A 26,329-nucleotide genomic window follows, 5' to 3' on the forward strand; every position below is an offset into this window, starting at 1 on the left:
AAAAAACATCAAATGGAATCAAGAAGAGCTGGACAAGATTGAACCCATGTTCTAAAAATTGTTCTAGGAAGACAAAGCGATAGATAAAACTCTTAAAGAGTTTTCATTATTTTGGTGGAAACAGCATTGTGCATCTGTAAGGAAAGAAATGGCAAACTTACTATGTACCAGATACTGTGCTAAACTCTGTATAAAAGAGTTTATAAAGGTAGGTCCTTTTATTCTTTTTGTTTTACAGTTGAGGAAGCTGAGACAAACAGATTAAGTGACTTGTCCAGGATCACACAGTAAGTATTTGGGATTGGATTTGAACTCAGTTCTTCTTGATTCTCGGCCTAATGCTCTTAACTACTGCTTTGTCTACTTCCTCCTATGTGTATAAATACAAGGCAGGGTAATGGTTAAGGGAAGTTACTAACAAATGTAGTTGGGGATGGAAGATCTGGTAAGGTTTGATATATAAGGAAAAACTTGTTTTGGAAAAACAAACAATTTCAAGGATGATCCTTATTCAGTCTTGAGTTTGTTTTGTTTTGTTTTACATTATGCATAGGTAATTCACAAAAGAATTTCCCTGGTAATAAGATTTTTTTTTAAATCAGATTCTCAAATATAGTTATCAGTCTCTCCTTGGAGAATTGTAGTTGTTTGTTGTCAGTATCAGAAGCAGCTCCATTTAAAGCTAGAGACCTTGGCACATAAGACAGAAGTCTTAAAGTTACAACAGCAATCAGAAAGCTTGCCAAATGGCTAATTTCAGTGTTTTCTTTGAGACTGATCTCTAGTATTCCATATTTGCCATTGTTTGGCTATATTCCAAAGGCAAAGCCCTAAGGGAGCTGAGCAGCATCATTGAAAGCTTAATAAGATACATCACCAGATGTGTACTCCAGGGAGGTTGGGAGCATGTTTTCAGTAAGTATCCTTTCTGTTTTTCCTAGATTTTGGTCCAGGAACAGATGGATAACGATAGGAGAACATATGGTACTTGGGGTTCCTCTCTACATACCTTGCTGGTATCTTGCTTGAACTTTTTCTTCTGTGTACTTTCATAGCTTCTTGAAGGAACTTGAACACTCACCCCTACTCCCATTTAGATCACTTTTCCCTGAACTTCTGTCTGCAATTAAATGCTACTACAGCCACCACAAGCATGCAGGAGTCCCTGTCTTTGGTTAAATGAAAGAGTTGCCCTGGCTCTGACTAACCACCACTTCCTCTTTGTCATGTTCTTCTTTGGGGTAAAGAAATGTAGCTAGCCACATTCTCATGGCTATTGCACAGACTAAGACACGAGGGCTGCCCTTAGGTTTCCCCCATAGTTTCTTTTTCTTTCTCTGATTAATTATATTCCTCCACATTGATTTTATGTTGCCTGGATGACCTTTTTCTGTTCATTCCCTTGAAAGAAAAGACAAAAACAGTGATCATTTTCTTCCCTTTTAATTGCTAATAAATAAATAAAATACAATTAGTTCTATTAGTCCCACCCATTCCATCAGGGGAAAAAATTCTACAACCAAAAATGATCTACAATCTCTTTTTTGCTACATCTCCTTCTTACTGTTGTCTGAGAGGCAAACAGTAGAATGAACATTGACCTGAAATCAAAAGACTTGGCTTTCAATCTTCTGTCTGATAGCTATGGACAAGTCACTTAATCTTTATGTACCTCAGTTTCCTCATTTGTGAAATATGGAAAATATTTAGAGTGATGCCTCACGGGATTGTTGTGAGATTCAAATGAGAATAATGTTTGTAAAATGTTATCAATTTTAAAACATACCAAAAATGTCAGTTATTAATATCTTTAATGATTGTATCATTATCATTGTTGAGAGCTATTGTGAAATATTTGAAGAAGAGTTCTTGACTTTAATATACACTTTCCAATGACACAGGAATTTTTTTTTTAAGTAGAATCATAGATCATTTAGATCTGAAAGAAACCTTAGAGACAATTGAGTCTAACTCTTACATTTTACATAGAAAACCGGGATAAAAGGATCTTAAATGACTTGTTCAAACTCTCAGAGCTAGTAACTATGTGATACAAAATTTTATATCTGAGTCAAACATTGTGAATCAAAAAGTAAGAAAGGCAACATGCTGGTTCACTCTGTAATCTTTAAATAGTTCAGTGCCCAAATGCAAATCTGTAAAAATATCATAGTATAGAAACTGTGAGTGATTCAAGATGAGCACTCTTTCCCCTTAGGTCAGAAAAGCATCAGCATTGGATTCCCCCTTTTCACACTACAGGGTTCTGGACAGTTACATCCTCAGAGTGAATTAGAAAGGGAAACATGACTTCTTGTTTTAAAAAAAAAAAAAGTTATCTTTGCTCATCCCTTCTTCATAAGTCCTACTCTCTGATACAACCCTTTTATTGTTAGCAGCCTCCAAGCAAAACTTGTATTATTCTCACTTCATAGAAAACTAACTCAGCCTTCATGTAGAAGTGCTTTCTTACATATGGTAATTATATATGCAAATTGGAAGCCCTCGTGACTTGCCTGCTGAGTGTTCATCTCCCAAACTGTGGGGGGCATATGGTTTCTGTTTTATTGCTTTTGTCTTTTATTGTAAAAGAGTAAGAAGTAAAAAGTGGCACTACAGAAATACAGATGAGTGTAAATTTATGAAGAGGGAAGGAAAAGAATCCAATTAGGGCATTTGGCAGCAGCATGAGGAGAAAAAACAGAAGTGTACCTGAGTGATTTCATTGTGAAAGAAGATTCTGAAGGGACAAAATCAAAACCCAGGAGAGTGATGGGAAACCTGAGGCTATGGGGAGAGAATGAGCAAGCCTGCTTATCTGAGACATGCTGGTGGCAATTGGGCCCAAATGACAGGAGGACAAAGCAAGACTATTGAGGTTTTATGGGCTAAATGTCTTGATTAAAAACAAGAGAAATTAAACTGACAATTTTCAAACAGTTTCCACTTTCTGAGTAGATTATAGCTAAAAGGACTTGAGGATCTCTCTTCCCAACCTTGCTAAAATTGCCTTTAGACTACTAGTGGTCAGCTCTTAGCTCTGTTTCTCCCATGAGGATTTAGCTTAGTCCTGGCTAGCTTGTTCCAGCTAGCCACCAAATGGAAATATGGACAAATGATCTGGCTATCTGAAGGATTAAAATGTTATTCTGAGATAATCCTAGGTACAGACTGAATGGCCGCTTTGCAAGATTAACTCTGTGAAGACAGAAATCTTAAAGTACATGTGTTTTATGCCCTAAACTGGTAAAATACCAGACAAGCATTCTTAACCTGGAGTCTACAGACTGTTAAGGAGTGTGGGGATAGATTTCAGAAGGTCTGTAAACTTGGTTGGGAAAGGGGAAAAAATTACCTCTTTATTTTATTATATTTGGTTTTCTTTGTAATTCCCTCCATTTTATTTTATGTGTTTTCAGACATTTCAGGAAGAGTTCTCTACGCTTCACTAACTTCCAAAGGAGTTCATGTTACAAAAAAGGGTTAAGAGCCCTGATCTAGAGTCTCTTATAATCCTTTCTGAGAAACAAAGGATAAATTTTCAGAGATTTAAAAAATATATTTATATTCTGTCTATATATCTATCTAGTCATAGCTTTCCTTGTGACACCCATCCCTAGCTTATATAAGGTTTGTATTGCACACATACCAACTTTGGTTAGTACTAGTAAGCCAGAAAAACTTCAGTGCAAAAGGGCAGAAGGAAAAGGGGAACCATCCTAACAATGGGAGCTGTCCAAAAGAGAAATGGGCTACTTTGAGGAGGTATTGGGATTGCTCTCCTTTTCTTCAGGCTGAAGAATGAATGACCACTTGACCAGAGTTCTGAAAAAGGATTCTTGTTGAAACATGGGTAAGACCTCTACATCCTGTTTCAACTTATGAAATTCTGTCTGATTCACATCACAACCTCTCTGTGCCTTAATGGGCAGCTTCACAGATCTCTGTGTCTGTGTCTGTGTCTGTTTCTCTTTCTTTCTCTCCCCCATTTCTGTCCGTCTGTGACTGTCTTTCTTTCACACATACATAAACATATTATTTCTCTATGTCTCTCTCTCTCTCTCTTCTGTTTCTGTCTGTCTGTTTCTGTCTGTCTGTCTCTGTCTCTTTGTCTCTGTTTCTCTCTCTCTCTCTGTCTCTGTCTCTCTCTCTCTCTTTAGTCCTAGTAATTCATGAACCTGTGTGAGAGAAGCTGTGGAGAGACTTTGCATCCTAAGGGCTTTTGGAAATACTGAAGAGTAGCTGAGTTAAGTGCCTAATGTTTGCAGGGTCCATGTTTAGGTTATGCAGTGGGGAAGGTACAGCAAGGGATTGATCATCTCATAAGGAAAATTAAGACAAGTACAAAAATAACTCTAATAGCAGGCACAGTGCGATAAGTCTAAAAAAATTTATTGTGGTTATGTTCTAAAAACAGCTTGGCTTCAAGTCCTGGCCTGCAACTTGTGCTTTACTAGTCTCAATCTCTTAAAATAACATTTCTAACATTTTCATTGTATTAATGAATGAAAAAAATAAATAGATATAAAATATCTACTATGTGCAGACCACTATGCTGAGAGAAATAGAAAGATAATTAAGATCCTGTCCTTCCTTCCCTTCTAGTTTAAGTGAGAGGACAAGACAGATAACACTGATAGTCATAATTCAGAACAGAACAGATATGTGTTTGAAGGTACAATTGGTCATTTCTGAATGGACAGATCATAAAAAGTCTCATGGAGGGTCAAAGGATCTGGAAGAAATCTTAGTTGTCATCCAGTCTATCTCTTTCATTTTAGAGATGAAGAAACTGAAGGCCAGGGAGATTAACAGACTTGCCCAAGAGGTATCATTTAGATCTATCATGACATATGAACTAGGTCTTTATGACCTAGCTGTTAACCTGACCTTTGTCTTTGTGTATCCTGAAGACTCCCTATCTACCTTGCTGCCCATTCACCATCTTCCTCCCAGCCTTGCTTAGAAAATGATAATCAAATGAATAGCAATCTAGTGTCCTGGGCTCCATTCAGAATCCTTCTGACTCAGTTGTAGGCTGCCTCGATAGAAGTTCCTTTCTCTGGGTACTACTCCCTGATCTCTCATACCCATTAAGGTCAGTCCCATCCCTGCTCTGCTCCTAGCAACTCAACTCTCCCCCTCTGTTGACTCTATGAAGCCCCCATTCTATTTGTAACAAAATTTTCTACAAGTTAGACTTGTTCCTTTTGTCTCCTGGCAATCACAGAAGCCTGGACTTTCCCAGAAGACTCTGCATCTGTGGCTACCCTTTCTAACTGTAGATGCAGATTCATTCCTCCCTGACCCCTCTCCCACACACATTTTGGGCCAAGAGGAGGAATATGTATACTTTTTGCTCTTTATTACTGCTTTCAGATTCTCTCTTCCCACCTTCTTTGAGGTATATTCCATCCTAATATAGCATCCTATCCAGACCCTAGTGGTTATTATCTATCAGCTTCCAGGGCATTCTTTCTCCCTTCTCAAGGAGTTCAGTATCTGATTCAGTTATTCTCTCCTTTGCAACTCCAATCTTATAATTGAGAACTTCAGTTACATGCTGATAACCCATTATTTTCTAACAATTTATCAACCTCCTCAATTCCAATGATCTGTACCTTCATTTCACCATTACAACTCACAGGGATGACATCATAAGGATGACCCTATACCTCTCAGCTCACCTAAACTTATTTTTGGCCTCACCTATTCCATACAGTCACTATATCTTCCTTTCTTTTCCTGGCTACAACTCCTGCTCTGTCCTATTTCTTGCCTTCAAAATCTTGATCTTATAGTTAATCAGTCTAACTTTACATTGTCTTTTAACTTTGAGTCCCTTAACCCACTGTTAAATTGCCTTCATTCTTTTCCAAATCCCAAATCATCTGGATGATGATCATACTCTTAATTAACTTATGTTTCTAGTCCAGGGATTCTTAAACTTTTATATATGGACCCTTTTGCAAGTCTAGTGAAAGCTATGGTTCCCTTCTCAAAATAATATTTTTTAAATTCATAAAATAAAACACACAGGACTACAAATGAAACCAATTAAGTCAAAATTATCTATAGATAGATATATAGATATATGTGTATCTATATATCTATCTATACATATAACCAAATAGACATTACCAAAGCAGAAGGAAGACTATACCATTTCCCTGCTGTGAAATTTCAATAGTACTCTCTTGCCTATAGGACAAAATATAAAGCTTAACTCACTTTAGATTCAAAGTTTTTTTTTTTTTTATCTAGCTCCAATCTACCTTTCTGGACTTACTACAAATCCCTTTACCTTTACACATTCTATTTTTCAGCCACAGTGGCTTACTTGTTGTTCCTCATGTACCATATTACACTTTAGTCTTTCCCCCATGCTTAGAGGAAACTCCTACCTCACTTCTTCTCCCTTAGAATCCCTAACTTTATTTAAAGAACAGCTAAAATGCCACCTGCAAAAGTAAACATCAGGATCCTTACAGTTGCCAGTGCCCCCCCCCCGATTCCATTAAGTTATATATATTTTATATCTATTTTCTGTATGTATTGGTTTACTGTAGAAGAATGTACTTGAAGGCAAGGACTTTTTCGTTTTTGTTTTTATATATTTAGAGTCTGGCACACAGTAGATATTTAACAAAGATTGAATGAATCAGTGGGATTTTAATAGGTTGAAATGGAAAGCAAAAAGGAATTAGGTCAATAAAAATATCCTCCTTAGCAATTTGTCCAAGATAATTGGCATGGCTTAAAAAAAAAATTCTAGAGAATGGGAGTGGGAAAAAATGCAAGAAGATTCAAGTTGAACCTATGACCCCTAGATAACTGATTAGGGACTGGATCTCTTCTTGTCATTTAACAATTAAAATGGCTTCTATCTTTATGTATTTTGTAATTGTATGAGTAGACCTATTCACTTGTAGAGGAAGAGGGAAGATGAAAAAAAATGGACAAAAGTAAAGCAGAATTCTTGTAAATGAAAACAATTAATTAGTTTTTTTCTCCTCAGATCTATTTGATTTTTTAAAAATTATTATTATTTAGCACAAGACAGAGATCAGGGGAATATGAAGATTTTTGTTGTTTTTATTGCTCATATTAATATCAGGTGTCATTTGTACAAGAGTGAATGGGGCTTCTTCTGGAGGCTTTAGTTTTCTTCCTTATTAAAAAGTGCCATAACTATATATGGTAAAGGAATTTTTAATAACTTTTTTATTATGAGTAACCCACAGGACTTCCCAATAGATCATAAAAGAGAGATATATTTTCAGTTTCTACCATACACAGTCTGACTTTACAACTGAGGAGACTAATGTACAAAAAGAGGGAAGCAAGGACAATATTACCACAGTTGCATTTAAACGCCTAAATGCCTTCTAAATACCTAAAATTGGAAGTGAGGTCAGATATTTTAAACTATTACAATAAATTGACTAGTTTTTCTATGTCTGACAGTCTGAGAGTTTATGAATATCAAGTATTTCTTGTAAATGCTTGAAATAAAACTGTTTGAGAAATAAAATACCAGAAAGATTGGCATTTAGCTGGTCTCAGTAGCTTTTATCCCTGACAGCTGAGGTAGGACGATGAAAGAATTTTCCTAAATAAACCTTTCATAGCAATGTAGGAAAGGGTTGTTTTAAAACATAAACATTTTATAAATGCTTGGAGATTGATTGGGACATTAGGAAGGTTATGAGACCACAAGTTGTATTGTATATTTTTCAGTTCTGTCTGGTTTTTTTGTGACCCCATTTGGAGTTTTCTTGGCAGATAGTGGCTGGGTTTGCCATTTCCTTCTCTAGCTCATTTTATATATGAGAAACTGAGGCAAACAGGATTAAGTGACTTTTCAGGGTCACACAGGTATGAAGTGTCTGAGGCTGAATTTGAACTCAAAACATAAATGTTTCTGACTTCAGGCACTCATCTGTGCTATCTAGTTACCCTTAACCAATATCAGTCACCTGGAATAAATTAAATGATTGCTTCTCAGTCTTTAAAGTATCAACTCTATCAGCTTCCTGAAGATACTTCCTGAAATGGCATATTGCCTGTACAAGCATCCCTTCTTTTAATAGCAATCTCCTGAGGAGAGACTAACCTTATATTTAGGAATATTAAGTAGATAAAGATAGAAATTGATGCCAAAATGATCAGAGAGTGGAATCTGTGCTAGATAAGAGTTTATAAGTTTCAACTTGCCTAAAAAGAGATCTGATCTAGAAAGAAACTGCCATATAGCAAAATTAAATTAAATTTAAAAAGTGATTTTAGAATGGGTAGATAAGGAAAGACTTCTGAGTTCACTCTACTCTCTAGTATTTCCACTACTATCTAGTATTTTCTTGTAAGAATATAGAACCTTTGATAAGAATGTTAGAATGTAAATTAAATTTAATGGGAATCAATGTAAAGTCCTACATTTGAGTTTAAAAAGTCAACTGTCCAAATAGAAATTGGAGAAATTATAGCTATACAACATTTCCTGTGGAAAAAGCCAAGAGGTTGAGGGAGAGGGAGGAGGAAATATGTGGTATTTTAGGGCAAGTTCAATATGAGTCAATGATATGACATGTTAGCCACAAGCAAATATGATACTAGGCAATAATGATTGAAATCTAGTTCCCAGAAGGAGGGAAATTACATTCTACTGCTTTCTATCCTGGTCATATCAGGGGGAGTACTTTGCTTATTTCTGGGTACTGCATTTTAAAGAGGATATTGCTAAGCTAAAGTAGATCTATATAGGAGGATAACCAGGAAGGTAAGGGAATTTGCCATAGGAGGAATTGAGGAAACAGCTGAGTATTTTAGCCTGTAGGAGAATATGTCCTAAAGGATTCCAAGAGCCCCTATGTGGAAGAAGTCTTAACTTTTTTTTTGGACTCCAAGAGGCAGAATGAGGAGCAGTTAGTTGATATCACAGTTCCAAACAAAAAATTACAAAATTCCTAATAATTAGAATTGTCCAACAGTAGAATAGACTGCCTTCAGCTGAAGTAATGAATTTTCTCTTCCCTAAAATCCTCAGGCAGGGATGCTAAAGAAGGAATTCTAAACACTTAGTGAGTTTATGTATAAAGACTGAAAAGTGATCATCTGGTGTAGTACAAGTGACTAATGAGTAATCATGGTCTCATTGCCTTCCCAATCATAATCAACAAGAGATTTTTTGTATTAGAATAGTAGCTCTTGAGGTCCTTTCCAAGACCCTTATGGTGTCATTTTATGATCAGCTGCTACTGTTAGCGGGGAGAAGAAGGGAATCTTCCTATGTGCCATCCAGACTATACCAGCTTACCTGAATTTGGCCCTGTGACCTAGAAATAAAAGACACTATGCCCTATAGCTAACAGACTTAAGGTGGATAATCTCCCAGGTAATCCAAATATCACATCATCTCATTTAATCAAATTACTATGTATGGGAGAACAGATGACTGCACTTATATGAGATGTCCTAAAGTTATATTTTGGTGCTATTTCATATAGGCCCTCAACATTAGGAGAATTAGGGGCTGAAAGCTCAACAGAAAAGATATCTACCATTTCCTGGTTTTATTTCATGTATTTATATCCAAGTGTTGTGGATTTTATTGGACTATATTTATGCTAATGGTATAAGGAGACTGACCTGGGTTTTGAGATACTCTTGACCAAATGAGTTAAGTCCTGCCAAATGGGCTGTTCTTGCTGCTTCTCATACAAAATACACTCACCCCCTTTTCTATGCCTTTGTATGAACTGTCATCCATGCTTGCAATATACTTCCTCACCTCTGCCTCTTAAAATTCTTATTTACCTTCAAAGCTCAGTTCATGAAGCCTTTCCTGACACTTCTTTCTCCCATAGGTAACTACCTATTTTCTTCACACACACACACACAAAAAAAAAATTACCTTGAAGAGGGGATCTAGCAATAGTATTGTTTCTGCCTCATCCCCAATAAAAAAAGTCAAGAAAAGAGAGTCTTTGAAACAGTTTCAAAAACAGAGCAGAAATGAGTTCAGAAGGAAACAAAGAGAATCATTTGAAAGTAGCATATAAAATTCATTCTATACTTTTTTTTTAAAACAACTATGTATAAGAGAATTGGGTTTCCCATATAATCCTCTTTTCTATTCTGCTTCATATGTTTGGGCTGGGGAGAGGACCAGTTTTTATGAAGTTCAAAATAAAAAATACAATAAATACGTGAATTGCTTATTTACATGTAATGTCAATATTAATTATAAGCCTATCCTATCCTGGGAAACAATATTTGCATCACAGTCATTAGATTCTTCTTTCTGTATGAAATAAAATAATTTATGTAAGATGCTTTGCAAGCCTTCAAGTGCTTTATAAATGTGAGCTATTATTATTATTGTGTAGCCAGCCTTTTGTTATTTGCTGACTATTTTCTGAAGTCACTAAACTTCATAGATTTTAAAATTGGCAACTTAAGGATGCTGGCAAATACATTGCACAAGTTCTGGGTTCTAGCTTTGATTTCCCCAGGTCCTTGTTCCAGGGAAGTAACTGTAATTCTCTAGACCTTGTTTTCCTCAAGAGTGAAGACAGATTCTTTTTTTACTCTCTCTTCTATCTCTAACAGTTTGTGCTTGATTCGTTTATAGCTTAAAATATATTTTAAAAATTATTTCTTGCTATATTAAGGCAGTAAAATGTAGGCCAAAATGTATCTAAATGTTCATGGGAAAAAATCTACTTTAACATCTGTATAGAAAGTAGAAAATATATTATTTTGAAAACCCAGAAAATTATCCTATTATATTTGAAACATTCTAGGGTCTTCTACTTGAAACAATGTAACTGCATTCTGGTGACCAAAATTGTGGCTTCAGATTCTATGATAATGGAGCTACAAACTCTAGCTAAATAATACTTTTTGCATTGTTTGCACATTTTGGCATGTTTTTTTGACTGACATGTCAACCTCAGAGACCTAAAAGTACTATCAAATGGAAATTTTTATTTTATAGTAGATAAGAGGGAAAGTTACAAAGTAGTCTATAATAATTTACATACTTTTTTCATTTCTCTGCCAGCTCCTTGAGGGCAAGGTAAACTGGAGTAAGTTCCTTAAAAGCAATAATTGTCATTTCTCACCTTTGTAACATCAATACCTTGTATGAATTAAGCATTTGAAAGTTTAAATTGAATTGAATTGAAAATACACAGAGAGAACCTCGCTTTTTCAACACAATAAGATAATAGTTTGTACTATAAATCCCATAATATTGTAAACTCACAGAATCTCAGAACTAAAAGGGATTTTCAAAAGTCATCTAGTTCAAAATGCAATGGATATAAGCTCTCTTCAAGCTTCCTGAGAAGTAATCGTTCAACTTGTGCTCGAAAGCTTTCAATGACAAGAAATCCAATGATTCTGATGGACGGCTTATTCTGCTTCTCCAATTCTCTAATTATGAAATTTTTCTTTAAATTGAGTTGAAATAAAGTGCTAAAAGGTTCTTGTTTTATGTATTTAATTACTTTGTTTTATTTTTTCAAAATAATGTTTTACATGCCAAGTAAAAACAATAAATTACTTTAAAAGACATCATAAAAGTTTCTTTTGAAAAGTGATGGCTAATCATAATTGGATTTGTTTTACAAATAATCCTGTCCACTCAAAAAAATGTCAAATTGATAGCTATTTGAGTCCTCAAAGCCAGCATTTATGTAGTTGATGTCTTGATACAGTGATTTGGAAAATGTTTTGGAAGATCTATGAATCAAGTAACATTGAATGAGATTCAAAAACAAAAAAACTATGATGATATTAGATATAGGTGGCAGTTTTTGATTAAATGAAGGCAAAAGCCTACCCAAGTTGAATATATTCTTTCTAAATGCTAATAAACGTGCTTATTAGAATGACATTATTTTCAAGTTAAAGAATTTTCTAGTTTAATTCTTAAAAACTAATGCTTGCCTATTAGCTTCATATCTTCAAGACTAATTGTATATACTGATATACACATAATTAAAGGAAATGTTCCTAGTCGTTTAATTTGTAAGGGTTTCTCTATTGCCTTAAGTATTAAAAAAAAAAATTCTTAAAAAGGCAACACATAAATATCCTTCCCTGTGATATTTAGATGATGCTGACCACTGTAAAGTATAAATAGGGGCATAAACTTAAAGCTAGAAGGTCACCAACTCTAATGATTTACAGATGAAGAAACTTTGGGTCACAGAGGTTAAGTAGCTTGTCCAAGTTCACACAGCTAGAACACACCAAAAGCAGGTTTTGAAAATAGTTCTGACTTTCCAACCAGCATCTTAAGTAGTCTTACCAACTGCCCAAGCATCTATTAATTATCTGTAATGTGCCAGGTACTATGCTAGGCACTGGTCATTACAAACACAAAGAATGAAACAATCTCAACTCTGAAGGAGCTTGTTTTTCAATGGGAGGGTTATGCCTAATAATAGGATATTCTTTCTGAGCTCTTTATTCAAATTATTTGCATATAGAGACCCAACTTTCTAGTGAGAAGCAAGCTTCAGCTTTTTTTTTTTTAAAAACTTGTAGAATGTGCTATGTTCACTTTCTTCCCCCTCCTTTTTCTTCTGTTTTTTTTTTCTCTTGTGCTTTTTCCCTTTTGTTCTCATTTCCCCCTCCCAATGTGATTCATAAGGAAATATTTTAATAGACCTTGTATGATGTCATTTTTAAAAATATTTTTATTTTTTAATGCAAAAAGTAATTGTATAAACAGTGCTCACTTTAGGATACTTGTCACCCCACTCTACCCCCTTAAAAGGTTGCCTTATTACTAACAGCATAAAATGTAAAAATAAGAGCTTTTCTCAAAAAACATTTTTCGATGTTTCATTGTATATTTGATTTGACATAATTCGCCATATATATGGCATTATATTATGCACTGGGTTAAAATATAGGCTCCTTGCAGTACAGGTTTCTTAGTTATGGTTAAATGAGGGTATAGATGCATGTTTGTGAAATCTGCAAACAATTAAAAAAAAAAAAAGCTGAGCAGCACAATTAGCCCCTTAAATAATATGCTCTGTACCTGAAATAATAAACTGAATTTGCTTGAATAAAAATAAAAGGCCTTTTTTAAGGGGTTACTATGTGCCAATGGACTTGCTACATGTTATGGATACAAATACAAGAATAAGATAATTCCTGCCCTCAAGAGTGTTTATATTTAGATATAAATGATGGCCAGTAAAGGTTTGTTGTTGGTTTTTTGTTGTTGTTGTTGTTGTTGTTGTTTTTGTCAGAAAAGTGACCTGGATGGTAAATGAAGTTAAAGACAGTTGATTGGAAAAACCTTTTTTCAGATTCAAGAAATAGAAAAGTGAAAGGGGGGGGGATAATTTTTTCATCACCCAGACCACATTCCCTATCTTATTTAGGAAGATGGTCTTTGGTGGGTTTTTAGTTTTAGGTTTTTGGTTTTGTTTTTTGATTTTGTAACAGCATCTCTTATCCTGTGGTTAATTTGGTAATAAATTTTTCCAACTGAACTAAGTTGATCCTTAGGAGGCATAAGTTGCTAAACAGTTTTTCTTAGTTTGGCAGAATTTACTGGAGCTTAAGCTCCACTGGATCTATGCCATAATGAAGTATTAAGAACAAAATTTTTTTTAAAGAAAATAACATTTCATAGGATTAAACAAGATTGGATCCAAAGAAGAGATAGAAGTTACTTCCACCTTCTTTGCAGGGGTAGCAAAATATGGGTGTGTGTAATACTACATACAATGCTATGCTTTCTCCAACATATTGGCTAATTTTAATGAATTGTTGGGGTTTTCTCTCTCTTTTTTATTCTTGGTTAAAAAGGATTCCTGAAAGGGACAGTGTTTTGGGAAATGTAAGTGATTAAAGATAGATAAATAATTTTTATTTTTAACAATTTATTTTAGCTAAAAGTGAAGTCCTATATTGTTTGTTGTTGTTTTAATTAACAGCACCTGTCTAAGATGAGAAAAGCATGGCTAAAAGTTTTCATGTGGAGAATATCTGGAGCATTTAGTGGACCCTTATTGTAATGTAAGTCAACAGTGTGATAAGGTTGATAAAAGAAGCCAATACAATATTAGGCCATTTTAGTAAAGATTTAGGATTTAGAATGAAGGAGATGACAGACCCACTGTGCTCTAGTCCATAGAGAATATTGCCTTTAGTTCTGGGCATCATGTCACAAAAAGATTTTTACAAATTAGAACATACCCAAAGGAGGACAGTCAGGATGATGAATGGATTGAAAATCATGACTTAAAGCATATTGTTAAGGAAAAAAAAATGAGGCTCTTCAACATAATAGATTATAGGCTGAGGGATGGAGACATGATAACTGCCTTCGCATATCTGAAAGTAACTATAGATGCTAGAGATTCTATTCTGCTTGGTCCAGAGAACAGAACTGAAAATAATGAATGGAAGCTGTGGAGAAGAAGATTTCACCATTTAAGGAATAATAATTATAACAACAGGGCATGTTTACTTGCTTTAAAGTTCACAAAGCACTTTGTGTACCTTTTAAAGCCTTTCAAAATCTGGCCTTCCTTTTCAGCTTCCTTTGAGTTATCTTACTTAATTAGAATTAAATTTCCTTGAAGTCAGGGATGATATTTCTTTTTTGCTTATATTTATATTCCCAGCACTTAGCACAGGGTCTAGCACATAATAAGCATCTAGGGAATGTTCGTTGATTGCCTGACCCTGTACTCTACAATCCAGACAAATGGGCTTTCTCTCAGTTCCCCATTCTCAAAAGCATCTGTATCCCTTTGCGCTGGCCATCTCTGATCCCTGGCTTGCACCTCCTCTTTACTGGGATAAACTTCTTTCATCCTTCTAAATGCCATTTAGATACTCCCAATTCAAAACCTGTCCTGATCTATTCCCACTAATTATACCTATCATTCTAAATCACTACACTTAAACTACCACTATCCGATATTGAACTTATTCTATTCACATGTATTCATATATGATATATATATTCATATATATATGATATTTCCTCTACAGTACATAAAGTTCCTGAAGATGGAGATGATTTCATTCTTTGCTTAACACATAGTAAGGACTTAATAAATGCTTATTGATTTGGTTATCCCATTTGACCATTTGTTAAGGAGAGGAAAAGGCTTCCCAACAAAATTGTTCCTGGTGAGAAGATCATCTCTGTGACACTTAAAACATAGATAATTTGGGAGATTTGTCTTTCAGAGAAGAACTTGTGGTACGTTACAAAAATCTGACTAGGCCTTTATTCTTAGTTTTAGACTCTATGGCTCTAGGTGGGAGAGAGGGAAGTGGGCAGGATCATGGAGAGACACAAATGTGTTAACTTATACATGATTCTGCATGTTTAGAATGCTCAATCTACCTATGGACAGATAATTTTTTAGCATCATGGTTTTATACATTTTCTTAAATAAGCAGTAAGATAGTCCCTCCCTACATTCGGTTCATTAATCTATAGCCAGCTGCTGTGGTCTATATGGTTTCTGTAGGCTCTGGGCCAGCTAACAAATGCAGATAAAGGAGCAGATAGCAGGTGAAGAAATAGGTGACTCAAAGGCCCAATGAAAATTTCTTGCCAAGTAACACTACTTCAAATTAGATCCACCTGTTTCTACTCTCCAGCTGTCTCTGGGAAATGGTCTCACCCAATCAACCTAATTAGTTAGAATGAAGGGATTTTACTGACTACCTGCAAATGGCTCTGAGGCTTTGAAATTTAATCAGTCCAAAAGAGGAAACTTCTTGTGAGGACTTGAAGCTGTTTTTGAACCACAGGCTTAAAAACATTAACAGGAGAAAATGCTCTGCCAAATTTCCCAAAAGACTAAAATTATGGCTGCCCTATATATTCACACTGTGAAAAAATAATGATACTTCTTTCTTGTTAAACCATATGGTTGCTGAAGATCTCATCCACCTTGGTTATCATGCTAGTTCTTACTTTGGTTACAGATATTTTACAAACTGGAAAGCAAAACATCACAAGATAAATTAGCTCGATTTGCTGATCCACCATTAGGAATCTTTGAAATACTGTCAGTCATTAGTCAATAAGCATTTATTAAGCACTTACTAAGTGCCAGACACAATGCTAATTGTAGAGACAAAATGACTAACAAATACTATAACTATAATGAACAAGAAGTTTGTCCCTAGAAAAGAGATTAGAAAATTTACTTCCCTCCATTCTTTTCAGAGGATGGGTGACTATGGTATAAAATATTATATAAGTTTTAGACTCGGTTGATGTTTTAGTTGGTTTTGCTAATTTTTTTTTCTTCTTTTTAATTCTCTTCCTCCTGCTGCTCTTCCCCTTCTTCACCTTTCCTTCTTCTCTTTCTTCTTTACAAGGTAAAGCTCATTAAGTAAGGAGGAGACAGAAATATTCAGAAGTGATAATGAAACGAAAACAACTCAATAAAATGTTGTGGTCTTTTTTCCGAAAGAAACATTGTGGAGGCCACAAAAATAACATAAGTCTAAAGAAAGCCAAATGTTCCAATCTTCAAAAACTGAGAGAATAATTGAGAAATTACAGGCCAGTGAACTGAACTCTGATGCCTAGAAAAATTCTAGTATGTATTATTAAAGTGATAGTGTATATCTAAAAAGGAATCAATGATTACAAAAATTCAGGTTAACATGTTTTTCTCTGATGGGGTTATTTAAACTCAGATTCAGAGGAATACTATAGTTTAGTTTGCTGGGTTTTTTTGTTAAATCATTTGACAAATCTTATTCCATTGTTGTATAAAAGATTGGAATACATAAGCCAGATAATAAAATTTAGGTGAATATGAAACTAGCTGAATGGCTGGATCTAAAGGATAGTCATTCATGATATGGATGAATTACAAGCTTCATGTAAGTGAAATACTGACCAGCTGGAGGACTGCAACATAACCTCAGGAAAGATTAATGGGCTTTTGGGCTTCATTTAGGGTGGTGAGAAAGGAGATGCCAGTTCCACTACTTTCCATCTTGGTCCAATCATGTCTACACTGTTGATTAGAGAAGTCAACATTGTATTACAGGCAGATTGCTAAATTCAGAATTAAGAAAGAAATCGGTTCTGATTCTGACTCACATTTACTGTGTGACTCTGGAAAAGTAATTTTACTTCTCTGAACTTGTCACCCATCTCTAAAATGGGGATAATAACATGTACTTTGAATAATAATGATCAACTGAGCTAGTTAATAATGTATGTGATGTATTACACTATGAAAGCTTTAAGGTGCTATAAAAATGTGAATTATTGTTATTATGGCCAGGACATCTTAAGAACAATACAGCTAAGCTGTAAAGTGCCCAGAGGAAAGCAGTCAAGATAGTCATAGTACAGGTATTCCTGTTAATAGGGAGATGGAGTTGAAGGAAATGAATGTTTAACCCAGAAAAGGAGGAGTCTTGGGCGAAGAGGATAGTCATCTTCAAATATCTGAGTGATTCATGTGTAGAAAAGGGATTGAATTTGTTCTTTGTAATATCCATAGTTAGAGCTAGGAGCAACAGGAGAAAGTTGTTAGAGGAGAGGAAAAAATTAACAATTTGCTGTCCCAAAGTCTAATCTGGGAGTCTAATAGGTGCTTTCTCATTAAGGAAAGGCTATTGATCACATTCAGCCATGTTGTAGGGAAGACTTCTTTCAGTTTGCAGCTTAGACTAGATGACTTTTGAGGTAATTTGAAAGATTTGTCATTGTTTGTATTTAGTTATCATATTGATATTTTTCTCACATTTTTATATTCATTTTTATCATATTGATTTCTTTTTCCTGTTTGTCTTAATCCCCTATAGAATATAAATTCCACAAGAGTTAACTTTTTTTTAATCTTTATATTCCCAGTGTCTACTTAAGTACATGAAATAGTTATTAAATGTGTTTGAGTTAAATGGACCAGTTATAATAGGTAATATGATAAAGATGTCTGAATCTTTAACTGATTAAAAATATACATATACATGTACACTTAGATTCCTAAATCAATTAAAAAATATTTATTAAGCATTATAGGTCACGTACTGTGCTTGGTCTTGGGAGTACAAAAACAAAGATAGATGCTAGGTAAGTTCCTAAGAAGACAGAAACTATCAGGGGAAATAACACATACGTATAAACATATTTAAGAATATAAAAGGTCATTTTATGCGGGAGGCCCTAACATGTGTAGAAAAGTTGCTCATATGCATTTTATTTTATTTTTTTTCATATGCATTTTAAGTCTTGGACCTTGGAGGTTCCAAGACATGGAATCAAGGAGGGGAAGGCCTTGCAGAGCTCAGTGAGCAAAAAAGGAAGGTGTAATGATGCCACAGGAAGAACAGTAAGAAGGCTAATATAGGGACTCTAGTAAATCTAAGAAAATTGGTTAGAATATGAGTTTGCATTTGATTGTAAGTATTTAGAGGGAGCCATTAGAACTTTTTTTAACAGGGGAATGACATGATAAGGAAAAAGGGACTTGATGATAAGGAAATGAGTGAGAGTGAATGCAATTTCAGAACCCAGAAACCATATGAAAGGATTCTGGAAGGCCTCAATGTCCTTCCTTGAAACAGCCTTGAAATGTATAACCAATAAACATAAAATATTGTCTCCTTTTACTATGAAAACAGATATGATTATGATTTCCTTCAAATTTCACTTTTTTCAATTTTATAATTTACTTGAAATATCATATTGAATAGTAGGATCAGAGAATGTGGCCAGAAATTACCTTAGAGATTATCTAGTTCAAAACATTTAGCTTAAGGGTGAAGAAAATGAGGAAAATGAGAAGGGGTTTCACCAAAGTCATTAAAAAAAGTAAAGAGCGGAGTCAGATTCAAAACCATGCTTTTTGAATCCAAAGTTAAGCATTTGGGTTTTAGCTTCCCCACTAGACTAGAAACTCCACGAGGGCAAGGATCTTATCTAAACTTTGTCTCTCTGAGGACCTAGCACAATTCTCTGCACACGTGTGGTTTATTTGTTTGTTTATATATATTAAATGTTTAGAAGTTTTCAGAAGGCAGTTACCATTACAGTTAGTATTTCATGCATTTATTAATTGCTTAAACATCTGCTTAAAAAAAAAAAGCTTCTATTGTGAATCTCCAAACATTATTGGACAATTTTCCTGTGATAAAATAGAAAGAGGACGTGGTTCAGGGTCAGAGGAATTATGTCGAAATCCCATTCTGCTATTTATATTCCTCATGCGGCTTTGTATAAATTACTTCATGCCTCTGGACCTCAGTTTCTTTATATATCAAAGAGAGAGGAGGACTAGATCACTGAACTCTAAATGCTTTAATCCTATCATGAGAGAATTAGCTGATTATTCATTCCATAAAATTATCATTAATATTAATATTTAATAAAAATAATCATTAATAATAGTTCATAGCATTTTAAGGTAAAAAAGCAATCAATATTTTTAAAGCATGTTTAAGGCTACAATGGAGCTTTAACACAGCAACCTTATGAGGGATATATTATATTTATGTGGGTATGTTTATAATATACATCTTCAGTAGTTATTGAATTTTCCCAGTGTAAAATATACATAAAGCAGGAAGAAATCTGCCACTCTCACATTGCTTATTAATTCCATGTGTCATCCTAAGTTAAAACTTTCCTCATTTGGTATCTTTGTTTTTGAGTGGAAAAATAAGCATACAAGTGTAGCAATTGTCTTATGAAAGCTGAAGTCATAGGGGTGAGTAAAAAGGGGAATTGGTAAGTAGAGGTGGGGCTGTGGAAAAATTTTCAGGAAGGTGGAATATTTTAGGCTCTCCCCACCAGGCTTGAATTTATTCATGAAGTTGTTTTTAGCTGAAGTTGTTTGGATCCTTTTAACTGTGTGGAAATTCATCACATATTAAGGCTGATTCTGCATCTGCAGTAGTGATTTCCTTAGCACAGATAAGTCACTTTTATTAGTGAGTGAATTATTTGGGGCCTGTTAGTAAATTTTGGTTATCCGTGTCTTTTAAAAGCACAGAGTAGATGAACTGAGTTGGCAGTTTGGCTGATTGACATAAGTTGGCCAAAGAGGACCACACATAGAAAATCAATTCCAAACTATCTGCCTCTGTGATCTTGGGTTCTGTGATCTCTTGGATGCTTTGATATTTCAGAGACCTGGGATTTTCATCCATGAGGGAAATCCTTTCATCTTTTCAGATCTTTACACCTCCATACAAGGAGATAAGTTTTAAAGATACTAAGCAGAATTGGCTTATTGTGCTTTGCTCCCCCCCCCCCTTCTTTATATCCTACTGTCTAGTCAAACTGACCTTGCTATTAGTCACATGAAACATTCCATCTGTTGCCTCCTTCCCTTTTCTTGTAGGATCCTGCACATATCCCTCTCCCACTTTGTTCTATGCTCCCAATGTACCTTTCTCACCTTCCTCCTGAATCTTTAACTCTCTTTAAAGCTCAAGTCCCACATGAGGGTTTTGCTGATACCTCTAGCTATTGGTATCTCACCACCTCTCACCCAGCTGATCTTTTATTTATTTTGTGTAATTTTAATAGACTTAAACATATACATGTTGTTTTTTCAAAGGATATAGATTCCTTCATGCTAAAGATGGCCTTTTTTTTTTCTTAACTTTGTGTCCCCAGACCTAGCATTGTCCTGGGCCCATAGTGGATGCTTAATTGTTGATTGATGGACTATAGCCAGTTTCACTTCAACTTTTTATCCTTGGATAATATACATGCATAGTGTGTGATTAGACTTGTGGCTGAAGATCTTCCAGCTTGGGGTGGGGTAGGATTTGTTTCAGAGCTTGTGGCCTTTAAGACCCTAGTATCATCATCATGATGAGTCCCCATTTCATCATGATGAATCATCAGAAGGAGACTTTACTAGAAGATGATATGCAAGAGGTCCCAAAAGATTCCAGCCAAACACTGTTGTTTATGCAAATGGGAACTTTTTAAAGATCCATGCTCATTTCCAGGAATAGCAGGGTGAACCAACATCCTGCTGAAATTCTACCTTTTCATTAGGGGAATTGGTTCCATGTCCTTAGTGGCAGCACATTTTGTGCTTCACAGGGTGTTTGGTGTTTTCAAACTGATTGATAATGAAGAATCAACAAGGTACTTTGTCCATTTTCTGTGATTCAGAACATATGGATTATTTCTTCAGAAAATAAGCTGAAGGATCCCATGTTCTGTTCCAGCATCAGCTAAATTCAAAAGATTTCTTTCCCTTGTTTCCTTTTTCCATCTCTCTTTTTGTTTCTATCCCAAAGTAACAGAAACAACAGAGTTGATGAAACTTAAGGGCCAAGCAGGACTCCTCAGTTGGCTAAATGCTTTGGCCATCTATTTGTAGCATTTCAGCAAGAAGGGCCATTAGTGGGAGATTTAAGTTTCTCTTAGATAGGGGGGATAGGGGATGGGGAATGACTGAAATATAGAGCCACACCCACTAATTCAATATTCTTATTACAGGATGAAACACATTCAGAAATACACGGATCAGTTATTTAAAGCTTAACCCCTCCTCTTATCATCATCACCGTTTTTTGTTTTTTACTTGAAATTCTGGAAATCAAATCATTTTCAGACTGTTGTGAAGACTGAAAGCTGGATTCCCCTTGTTGATGGAAATGCCACAAAATCCAAGAGGAGAAAACACATTGATTTCCACCCAGCCATTTGTTTTTTCTAGCGTATCCCCTTCAGTTGAGAATGGATTTGACATCAACTCCCCAGGCACAAAAGAGCGATGTCACACACCCTTGAGCAATGGCACTGTACTTTCAAATACTAACAGTCCCTTGGACTCCTGCATTCAACCCCTCTGCAATGTCACATCTGGTAAATCTAGCCCCTGTAGTGAAGAAGTCAAATATGTGTCTGCAGAGGGAGAAAACATTGCCTGCGGCTGGGGGGCTTTCGCCCCCGATTGTTTACAATTTTTCAATACACCCAAAGGAATACTCTTTTTCCTCTGCATGGCTTCCTTTCTGCAGGGAATGACTGTAAATGGCTTCATCAACACCATCATCACCTCCATAGAACGTCGCTATGATCTCCACAGTTACCAGAGTGGGCTTATTGCCAGTTCCTATGACATAGCAGCTTGTGTCTGTCTGACCTTCGTCAGCTACTTTGGAGGCACGGGACACAAACCTCGGTGGCTTGGGTTGGGGGTACTGGTTATGGGGCTTGGCTCCTTTCTCTTTGCCTTGCCTCAGTTTACCACTGGTCATTATGAAGTGAACTTCTCAGAAGAGTTTGGAACGTGTGGCTCAAGTCAAAATGTGTCCTGTACGGAAGGTACCTCAAGCCTCTCCAACTACATGTTTGTCTTCATGCTTGGACAATTCCTTCACGGGATTGGTGCAACCCCACTGTACACTCTGGGAGTGACTTATCTTGATGAAAATGTCAAGTCAAACTATTCTCCAGTCTATATTGGTAAGTATAATAGCCTATTGATGCTATTTTTTCTTTTGGTTATTAAATATACATAGTGGTTATAACACTGTCTCTCTTAGAATGGAAAATCAACTCTTCCCAAATGGGATGCTAAGTGTGTGAGAGTGTGTGTATGTGTGTGTGTTGAAGGGGATAGGTACAGTGAAATTCTAAAATACGATTCTTTAGCCAAGATTTCCTAGATAATAGAAAAAAGATGTAGTTGGTTGAAATAGGGTCTTATTCTTTTTTAGGTTTTTATATGGATAGGAAATCTGCCTTGCATAGTGTAGAAGTCTTAACCATTCCTGTGTCAGGAATGCTCTGGTACAATGTGGTGAAAACTTTAGACACCTTCTCAGAATGTTTTTAAATAAATAAAGGAAACTCTCAATATTGGTTGGAAGTGAGTGAATATAAAGATGTCATTATTTTATTTTTTTCTTTCAATAATATTTTATTTTTCCAAATATACACAAAGATAACTTTCAACATTGACCTTTGCGAAACCTTGTGTTCCAAATTTTTCTTTCTCTACTTTCCCCCCTCCCCAAGACAGCAAGCAATCCAATATAGGTTATGCATGTGCAATTCTTCTAAACATATTTCCATATTCATCATGCTGCACAAAAATATTTAGGGAAAAAAACAAGCAAACATCCAAAGACGATAACAAAAAGGTGAAAATACTATGCTTTGGTTCACATTCCGTTTCCACAGTTCTCTCTCTGGATGTGGATGGCACTTTCCATCACAAGACTATTATAATTACCTTGAATCATCTCATTGTTAGAAAGAGCCAAGTCCATCACAGTTGATCATCATATAATCTTGTTATTGTGAATATATTCTCTTGGTTCTGCTCACTTCACTTAGCCTCAGTTTATATAAGTCTTACCAGGCTTTTCTGAAATTAGCCAGCTCTTCAATAGTATTCTATGTAATTATTTTCTTATCCAAGATCATGAATCCCCTGAAATCTATTGCCAGTTCATATGGTATAGCAATTTGAGGCTACTTTGAGTTTTTATATTGGAACTTCTAGTGTGCTATTCTTTCTACCTAAGCAAATCAGAACTCTATGTATTTTAATCTGATCTATGAATAAATGGATATAAGGAACTCCCATCAAAGAAATCCCTCTACTCTTGCAGGTTATTTTTAGAAGCTGTTTGGAGCACTGAGAAATAAAATTATTTGCCCACGGTCACACCACCTATATGTATATATCAAGAGAAGACTTGAACCCAGGTTGTCCTGCCTTTGAATTTAGCTCGCTCTCCATTATGTTACACTTGCTTCTTATCTATAAATAAGTCTGTATGCATATGTGTAACATATATAAGAACAGCATGACATGCATATGCATATACACATATACATATATGCAGATATGTTTGAGTAAACTTGTATTGGTTCTTGAGAGAATTATTAAATTTTCAATGTGAAGATTTATTTATGTCTCAGAAATTGATTTAAAAAAATTTTTCAAATCAGGATTTAATTTTTATCATTTTGTTGATTTCTAGACTTTAAAAAGTGATGGAGAAAATGTTAGAAATAAAAATTAAACTTTTAAAATGTGGCAAACATGCTATTTTTTTTTTAACAGAGCCAGCTATTCAACATTTACTTGCACACTTATATATGTGTGCACATGTATGTGTGTGTATGTGTGCGTGTGTGTGTAAATAAGAGATTTTTCTTCATCTCTACTCATAGGTGAGAATTGAAGAAGCTCCTTTTATTTTTTATTTTTTAATAACATTTAATTTTTCAAATACATGCAAAGATAATTTTCAACACAATCTTTGCAAAAACCTTGTGTTCCAAATTTTTTCTCCCTCTTTTTCCCTCTCCCTCCTCCAAGACATCAAGCAATCTGATAGTCTAAACATGTTTAATTAGAAGTTACTTTTATAAATAAAATGGCAAAAAAAATTTTCTGAATTGACACATAAGGAAATGCATGAATTGAAAATAAGTCAGTTCATGGCTCTCTTCAAATGAGAGGATTCAAACCAGTTCCAATTGTTCAGTAATGAAGAAAATCAGCTACACCTAGAGAGAGAACTATGGGAAATGAGTGTAAACCACAACATCGCATTTCCACTCTTTCTGTTATTGTTTGCTTGCATTTTTGTTTTCCTTCTCAGATTTTTTTTTCTTTCTTTCTAGAACTGATTTCTCTTGTGTGACAATATGACTGTATAAATATGTATACATATATTGTATTTAACATATACTTTAATATTTAATATGTATTGGACTATTTGCTATCCAGGAGAGGGGGTGGGGGGAAGAAGGGGAAAAGTGGGAACAGAAGGTTTTGCAAGGGTCAATGTTGAAAAATTATCCATGCATATATTTTGTAAATAAAAAGCTATAATAATAATAATAAAGTAAACAAGTCAGCTAAACAATTCTCTCCCTTGCCTTTCTAGAGCCCCAAAAATATGTAATTTGAAAAGAGCACATCATAGTCACTAGGACTAAACAAAGTTCAAAACCATCACCATTAATGAAATAATGCAGAGAATGTGTTCCAAGTAACTTTATAATTTCATCTTTATTTAGAAAGTAGAGTGTCTCACTAGTAAATTTGAAAGAATTTTTGAAACTTCTTTCCAAAGAGTTAACTGGGGATGTTATTGGGATTTCTAATTTTCAAACACAGCTAAATCCAACTTCAGATGAATTGAGTCTTTGATATGCCAGTTATAGAAGAATCCCAATCTAGCATTTCTCTTAGATTTCTAGTTACAATGCTCAACTGAGCAACTTAGATACATTCATTTCAGGGGGTAGGAAGGTGTCATTAGAAAATTCATAATTCCATTCAGGAAAAATTGCAAAGTTAATTCATGAGACCAGAGACAAGTGTTAATGGTTCATTTTAGCCCTGCCATTATTGACCTAAAGGATGGTAATTGGTCTTTTGTGATTTAATGACCCCTCTTGATTGGTGGGTAGGTCTGTCTGTCCATCATCTAGGAGTTAATGAATAAATCTATTTCATCATTATGCTTCTATAAAACTATTCCTGGACCTAACACAGGTGAGAAAAGTGTTGAGATATTTATGATCCAGCTTTGCACTCAGAAAATCATAGATTAAGAGACAGAAGAGACCTTTGAAGTCATCTTATTCAACTCCTCATTGTTGAGTTAAGAAAATGGAACCTAAAGAAATTAAGTGGTTTTCTTAGGGTTACACAGGGAGTGTAATATAAAGCAAAATCTGGAACTTAGATCATCAAATTCCAAATCCTGAGTTGTACTATGCAACTCTTTTCCCAGAAAATGCTTATTAGAACAACATTGTCATGGGGAGAATATCCCAAATGAAGTTCAAATTTGATCTTTTTGTATTATAGCCCCAAGAAAATATCTTTGGAAAATATACCCCTTTTGGAAAAAAAAAGCTTTCATGAAGCCTCAGAGACCATCTGACCTAACCTCTATTCAAATCAGTCTCCTCTACTTTATACTCAACAAATTGTCATCCAGACTTTGTTTAAAGACTTTCATTAAAGGGGGAGTCCACTAACTCTTGAGATATCTTTTGTTATTCATAAAACAAAGGGAAGGAAGGAAGCAAAGAAGCAAAGAAGGAAGGAAATAGCTGTGACAAGTGGATGATTTTGAGATCCCTTTCTATATCTAAAAATCTATGATCCTGAACCCAGGTCTCCCAACTCTCCATTCGATGGCCTTTCTCCTGCATCATATATGTCAACTCTTCCCTCATCTCTCCCCCTCCTGAAGCACTTCTAGTCGCTAAGTAAGAGACTGTACCTCAGACCTGTCAGAAATACAGCAACCAGGATCTTAGTGGGGAACAATTTCTTAACTTACCTTGTGATAA

General features: G+C 35.1%; 1 protein-coding gene across 2 annotated transcripts in view; it reads left to right on the top strand.

The window, feature by feature from the left end:
* Positions 1 to 228: 228 nt before the first annotated feature.
* Positions 229 to 26,329, top strand: part of SLCO4A1 (solute carrier organic anion transporter family member 4A1) — a 62,960-nt gene continuing 36,859 nt past the window's right edge. Inside the window, exons 1-2 of one of the 2 annotated variants that reach the window (XM_051976712.1) lie at positions 229 to 287; positions 21,491 to 22,462. In XM_051976712.1, the coding sequence (XP_051832672.1) occupies positions 21,643 to 22,462 (820 nt within the window). In that variant the 5' untranslated portion in view covers positions 229 to 287; positions 21,491 to 21,642. Of the gene's footprint in view, positions 288 to 4,937; positions 5,099 to 21,490; positions 22,463 to 26,329 lie in introns of those variants that run through there. The other variant, XM_051976711.1, reaches the window with a different exon arrangement.

This window comes from Antechinus flavipes, chromosome 2, assembly GCF_016432865.1.
Source record: "Antechinus flavipes isolate AdamAnt ecotype Samford, QLD, Australia chromosome 2, AdamAnt_v2, whole genome shotgun sequence".
In the NCBI taxonomy this organism is placed as follows: Eukaryota; Metazoa; Chordata; class Mammalia; order Dasyuromorphia; family Dasyuridae; genus Antechinus; species Antechinus flavipes.